General features: G+C 48.2%; 1 protein-coding gene across 1 annotated transcript; it reads left to right on the top strand.

Annotated features, from left to right (window-relative positions):
• Window positions 1-3,608: 3,608 nt before the first annotated feature.
• On the top strand, window positions 3,609-5,393 carry C2CD4A (C2 calcium dependent domain containing 4A). The gene has a single exon (XM_019441906.2). It carries the CDS (start codon window positions 4,220-4,222, stop codon window positions 5,273-5,275), a length of 1,056 nt encoding a protein of 351 aa, XP_019297451.2. The 5' UTR covers window positions 3,609-4,219; the 3' UTR covers window positions 5,276-5,393.
• Window positions 5,394-7,119: the final 1,726 nt, after the last annotated feature.

The following is a 7,119-nucleotide window of genomic DNA, read 5'->3' as shown; positions in this document are numbered from 1 at the left end:
GAGGGCACCTGTTGGGATAAGCACTGGGTGTTGTATAGGAACCAATTTGACAATAAATTATATTTAATTAAAAAAATAAATTAAAAAAAAATGAAAGTCAGGGGTGGGGTGCCTAGGTGGCTCAGTTGGTTAAGTGTCCCACTCTTGATCTCGGCTCACGGTTTGTGAGATGGAGCCTCATGGTGGGTTCCTGGCTGACTGCATGGAGCTTGCTTGGGATTTTCTCTCTCTGTCTCTCTCTCTCTCTCTCTCTCTCTCTCTGTCTCTCTGTCTCTCTGTCTCCCACTGGCTGTCATGTGCTCTTTCATTCTCTCTCTCAAAATAAATAAGTAAACTTAAAAAAAATTAAAGTCAGGGGCGCCTGGGTGGCTCAGTAGGTTGAGCATCTTACTCTTGATTTCGACTCAGGTCATGATCTGAGGGTCATGGGATCAAGCCCCCAGTGGGGATCCATGCTGAGCATGGAGCCTACTTAAGGTTCTCTCTCTCTCCCTCTCCCCTCTCCCCGGCTCACTCTAGAACTCTCTCTCTCTCTTAAAAAAACAAAAACAAAAAACGGAAGTCAAAATTAGGAATACTTGTGAAAAATTAACAATTCTTGCTTAAAAACTGAAAAATAAATTCTCACTTCACATTGCCTCATACCCACATACTATTTGCTAACCTTTCATTGAGAGAAGGAAAAAGGATCTGGGGGGGGGGGGGAAGATGGAGGAGAAAGCTAGAGAATAACTTAACACCATGGACTGTCAGAAAAGTTAGGAAGATTAGCTGTCAGAAAGCACTGGAGTGAATTGGAGAAATTTGAGAGCCAGAGGAAAACAAAACAAATATGGCTAACCCAAACCCCTCATTTGACAGCCTCGTATGGTAGATATTGTTACCCTCACTTTACAACTTAGACTCAAAGAGGTTAATTAACTTGCCCACTGTCCCATAACTAAAAAGTTGCAGAACAGATTTCAACCTAGGACAGATTTACTCCAAAGTCTGTATTTCTTCGCCTCTAAATCATTTCTCATTCTCTGGTGCTTTTTTCCTTTCTCCCACTACAATATAGCTTTGCTTAACTTCTCAGATTGGGAGCCTTACCATTTTAACCAAGGACTCTCTGGGCTCTCACTTGCAGAGCTAACAGCCTCTTGTCTCCTGGGAAAAGTTGAGTCCAAACATATGCATGTGACCCTCAAGTATATAATTCAGCAATCATTCTCCCACAGATTTAGCACTGCCCCCCAAAATTTTGGCCAGGCATCGAGAGGATACAAAGACAAAGAGTAGCTAGCCAAGGGCATGGCAAGGCCAGGGACCCACCAACACTGCCCCCCTACCAAGATTAAGTATATAAATCCTGTTGAATAGTTTCTTCTCACTCCTGCCTCAGCTAGACAGAATTCAAATATTTCATCATTGCTCCTCTGATAGATGTCTATAGCTGATGTGATCTTGTACAGCCTGGATCCACCTGCTTCGTATGGAGGCCGAAATCCAAGAAGCATTCAGTAAATATTGCTTTGAATGAATAAATGAATTAACGAGCATTTGTTCTCTTCTATAATAACAACAAATATAAAATCAGACATCATATAGGTCAGGCTGCAAGCTAACCTCTTCATATGCATGATCTTATTATGCATGACATATTATGACAACCCTACAGGTACAAACTATTAACAGAAAGGGTGAGGGAGCTCTCCTGGGTCTCTTTTATGCCGTAATTAATTTCATTACCTCTCAAAGGTTCCACCTACTATTGTACATTTGATACCGGCTTAGAAAGGCTAAATAACTTGCTCAGTTGACATAATAAGGAGCTGTTCTATAATCAAAACAAGATCTGACTTCAGACCCAGTTTTCTCAACCATAGCACTCAACCTCTCTTCTATTTAAAAAAAAATGTTTAATGTTTATCTATTTTTGAGAGAGAGAGAGAGACCAAGTGCAAGTGGGGGACGGGCAGACAGAGAAGGAGACACAGAACTTGAAGCAGGCTCCAGGCTCTGAGCTCTCAGCACAGAGCCTTACGCTGAGCTCGAACTGCAAGATTATGACCTGTGCTGAAGTCAGACACTTAACCAACTGAGCCACCCAGGCGCCCCGCCTCTCTTCTATTTTTATTATCTTTAATTATCACCACTTCTTTTAAAAATTTTTAAATGTTTATTTATAGTTGAGAGAGAGAGCGAGAGAGAGACAGTGCGTGAGCAAGGAAGGGGCAGAGAGAGAGAGAGGGAGACACAGAATCCGAAGTAGGCTCCAGGCTCTGAGCTATCAGCACAGAGCCTGACTCAGGGCTTGAACTCACGAGCCACAAGATCATTCATGACCTGGGCCAAAGTCAGTTGCTCAACCAGCTGAACCACCCAGGCACCCCTAATAATCACCACTTCTGTGCATTTAGCACTTACCATGTTCTAGGCACAATGCTAAATATTTTACATTATTACATTCATTTAATTCCCAAAGCAACTCATTTATGCCCACTAATGTGTATTATTTCCTCAATTTCCCATCACTATGCTAACTTGATAAGTTACTAGGAATAATCAGCAATTTACAGGTTTATGTGACAATTCTAGAGACTATATGTAAATCATCAAGCACAGTGTTGTGCATGTATATGCTGGAAACAAAATGCACATGCCCCATCCTACAACCGCCTTTGGATGGATTCAATTCACTGAACAATATTTTGTTTAATTTTTTAACATTATTTGTAAAAGCTATTAACTACCAAGGCAGTGTCTTAAGTAGAAATAGCATACACTCAAATGCTGAACAAAATACTTCAGATCTCTTTTAATCTGAGCTAGTTGGAAGCAGTTCTCTTACAGAATGAACATAGGTCAGTTTTCAAATGGAAGAAAAAGAGTATCCCAGGTGGGTACAGCCTGGAAAAGCCAGAGGTGGTTGGGTGCCTTCAAAGGAATGTTCCAACAGCACAATTATATGTAGGAGTATATTTTCCCAAGCAAAAATCAGCACCCATGGCTTAAGAAGTGAGTCGTGATTTTTTTTGTAATTAAGGTATAAGATACACACAATCTTATAAGCAAGCTTAATTGTATTCCAAGAGGTTTTTTTTAACATATGTAAACACCTATGTAACCTCACCCAGATCAAGATAGGAATTATTTTCAGCATCCCATAAGGTTCCTGTGCCCAGAGTGGCTTATAATTAACAGAGGAAATACTTTTAAAATCAAGACCGAAAACCAGAAAGCAGGTAAGAAATTCCGAAGGCTGGCTTTGGGGGATGGGGATGATATTAGGTAAGAACAAGAAAAACACGACTCTTATCTTCTTTTAGTGATGGGTGCATTCACATTCACATGTGGGCCAATCCTCCCAATGACTCTCTATATAGTAAATATGCATTCCTTTCTGCACGTGAGGAAACAGAAACCTGTTTAGGGTTCCTGAGAATAACACCCCCACCAGACGCAGGGAAGGGAAGGAACTCAAGTCTTGAAATTTGCGCAGTCGACCTATCCTCCTGGCAGAGCTGAAGGCCTGGCGTCAGGTTACAGAGCAGGACCTCTCGCGCCCGCCCATTGGCCAGCGCTCAGGGCCCCCGGGTATAAAAGCTCAGACCGGCTGTCCTAGAACCGCGGTGCTGAATCCCGCCTCGCACGCTTTGAACCTACCGGAGGTGGCGCTCCTCTCTGGCTCGGTGCCTCTCGCAGAACCGTGCAGACAACCGTCAGACACCGGACTCCAGCTACGCTAAGAGGGTTCCACGCATCCTTGTTTAACTCGCCTAGGCGCAAGCCGTGAGTCCTAGAGGGGATAATAATTGTTTTAATTCTCGCTGAGGACTAGAGTGCAATAATCCAAGGATTCGGGAGGCGATTGCACAAGCAAAGCGCCTCTTGGCATTGACGACAGCGCGACCAAAGTTGGAAGCCAACATTTTGATAATCTCCGCCTTAGGCCAGCGAAGGAGGATAGAGATTAAATCAACAAGCCCCGAAGTGTACAAGACTACTAGAGACGAGAGAAGAACGATTGTTTTGCAGTCATTGAAACACAGCTTGCAATAGCCTGAGTGGCAGTTTGCCTTGTCCCACGGAGGCAGGAGAAAGCACCCCTAAAGTAGGAAACAAGACACGGGAATTGCTGCGCCTCGCAGGGCTCCCTCTGACTAGGGTACCCTTGCCAAGTGCAAGCCGACCAGCACCAGCACAAGGTTGCTCGGGTTCCCGTACCCGCGTCCTTATGTGGTGCCTGGAGAGGCTCCGCTTTGGTCCTGAGCGCAGGCACGGGATTCTTCAAGGTCGGGCGCACCAAGTCCCGGCCCTCACTCCCGCCGCGTGTGCAAACGTGCTCACCCCGGACCGCATCCCCGAGTTCTGCATCCCCCCACGACTCGCGTCCTGCACGGCCCTGGCTGCACTTCGGGTTTCCTGGAGCGAAGCAGCAGAAATAGACTACAGCGCGGCGCACACAGACTGGGACCCGCGCTCGCAGGCAGCCCTATCGCTGCCGCACCTGCCCCGCGCGCTCACCGCCTACGGCTTCTGCGCGCTGCTCGAGAGCCCGCACACCCGCCGCAAGGAGTCGCTCTTCCTCGGGGGCCCTGCAGCCGCCCCGCTCGTGCCCCAGGACTCGGCTCCTGCCTCCGCCCCCGCGCTCCCCGCGGGCCTCCGCCCCACCCGGGACGCGCCCGCCCCGCCGGCCCGCGCCCGCCGCCTCCTGCGCGCCCCCGAACGGCTGCTGAGCCGCGCGCTGCGGGCCCGGACGAGCCGAGGCCTGGTCCGCGCCCCCTCCGTGTCCAGCGGGGACGGCGACGAGGACGAGGAGCGCGGCGCCGTCTCGGGCCCCCCTTCCCAGGCCCCCTCCGCGTCCCCGCCGCCGCCGCCCTGCCCCGGCCCGCGTCCCGAGCGCCTGGAGGCCGAGGGCACCGTGGCCCTGGGCCGCGCCGGGGGCGCCCTGCGCCTGGCCGCCGAGTACAGTCGGGCCAGCGGGCGGCTCCGCGTCCGGCTGCTGGGCACCGAGGGCCTGGCCGCGGGAGCCGCCGAGCCCCCCGCCGTCGGCTGCCGCGTCAGCTTCGTCCTGCGGCCGCCGGGCCAGCCGCGCTCGCAGCGCAGCGCCGTGGTCCGGCGGAGCCGCAAGGCCGCCTTCCACCAGGACGTGTGCTTGGACGGGCTCTCGGAGGAGCAGGTGCGCCGCCTGGCCGTGCGCGTCAAGGCCGAGCAGCGGGGTCGCGGCCTGGAGCGGGGCCGCCCGCTGGGCCAGGGCGAGCTGCTGCTGGGCTCCCTGCTGCTGCCCTGAGGGCGCCCGGGGCTCAGACCGCCCCCTCGGGGCGCCCTCGGACCGCTGGCAACTCGGACACCGACAGTCGCTTCGGACAAAATGAAAGTGTATTTATTCTTCTACTCACGCCTTTGGTCAGTCCAATAGTGGCACATATGTTGCTGGATTAGTTATAATAAAGGATGTAGTAGTTTGGGTAAATACCTTCAAAATTCGCTTCAGCAACTGGTATGGCGTTCTGCAGTAGCGTTTCCCTATATGGACACACAATTGCATTTCATGTTCCCCACGGACCTATTGGGAGATAATGAATCACAGGAAGTCTTAAAACTAGAGGGTGTCCTGGTGGTCTATTTGCTCCAACCTCCTCATATTGAAGTTTATTTCACAACATCCATTGAGACTATCTTAGAGCGTGTATTACTTTTGCAGCATTGTTTAAGACCCTGGTGAAAAATTGGGGCCAAGAGAGGTGAAGTAACTTGCTCAAGGTCAACAGTGAATTATTATTAAAAAACTCCAACCTGATACTTTTAGCTACATCTTGCTGGAAAAGCACTGGAAAAAAATGAAGCCATTTTAATTTTCCAAGTTAAAATAATAATAGTTTTGCAAGTATTGACTTGTTTAATTCTTAAAACCAAACCTAAAAGACAGGCACATTTGTCCACATTTTACAGATGAAGATACTGAGGCACAAAAAATAGAGCAGAGCCAGGATTTGCACTGAGGCAATCAGTGTCTTACTTACTACTTTCTGGAAATAATACCAGCATCTGAATGGTTCATCGCATTACTATTGTGGGACTGCAACTTACATCTGAAATCTTTGATTCTGAGTCTGGGGTCTCTTCACATTCTCACCCCCTAGTGGAAAAGCAAATTGGTTGAAATGAGTAATTTATTATCTCATGCTAATGGCCAAGGCTCTGTCTGAGAAAGATGCTAACTAGCCTCAGAGTCATAGAAAAGCCCGGGGGGGGGGGGGGGGGCACTAGCCTAATTGGCCCCAGCTGAGCTAATGTGCTAGGGGAAGGAGTCTAGAATATACCTGTAATAGTGTTCTACCTCTGGCTTCTGATAGTCATAATAGGTTTGTTATGTATTAAGGATGATTTTCCTCCCTTGCTCATATTCACTGCCAAACAAGCATATTTCTTTGTTTCTTATGCATACATCCAAATATATCATTGTGGGACTTTATTTTGTTGCTTAAAAAAAAAATGTTTATTTACTTTTGAGAGAGAGAGAGAGAGAGCAAGAGCAGGGAGGGGCAGGGAGAGAGGGAGACATAGAATCCGAAGCAGGATCCAGGCTCTGAGCTGTAAGCACAGAGCGCCACGTGGGGCTCAAACTCGCAAACTGCAAGATCGAGATCTGAGCCAAAGTTGGACGCTCAACCAACTGAGCCACCCAGGTGCCCCTGCCTTTTTAAAAAATATAAACAAGGCACCTGGGTGAAACAGTTGGTTAATCATCCAACCCTTGGTATCAGCTCAGGTTTCATTGGGCTCCATGATGACAGCGTGGAGCCTGCTTGGGAGTCTCTCTCTCCCCCTCTCTCTGCCCCTCCCCTGCTCTTTCTCTCAAAATAAATAAATAAACTTAAAAAAAAAAACAACCCAGATTGCACTGATGGTTTAAATAGCAAAACCTTATTCCAGAAAACATTGCTATCACTATTGTCACTAGATTATATACAAGTAAGAGTTTGGGGCAGAAGTGTCATTTTATTAAGGTAACATCAACATACTTCAGGAATGTAAGTTTTCCATGATATAATGGTGAGTATTTCCAAGCAGAATCTCCACTAATATAAAGTTATGATGGTCAAACAATGTTAAGAGCCTAATCAGCAAAGA

This window comes from Panthera pardus, unplaced genomic scaffold (assembly GCF_024362965.1).
Source record: "Panthera pardus isolate Hobbes unplaced genomic scaffold, ASM2436296v1 HiC_scaffold_24, whole genome shotgun sequence".
NCBI classification, from domain to species: domain Eukaryota; kingdom Metazoa; phylum Chordata; class Mammalia; order Carnivora; family Felidae; genus Panthera; species Panthera pardus.
Note: the sequence above shows the minus strand (reverse complement) of the source record. Positions and strands in the feature narration are given on the sequence as shown.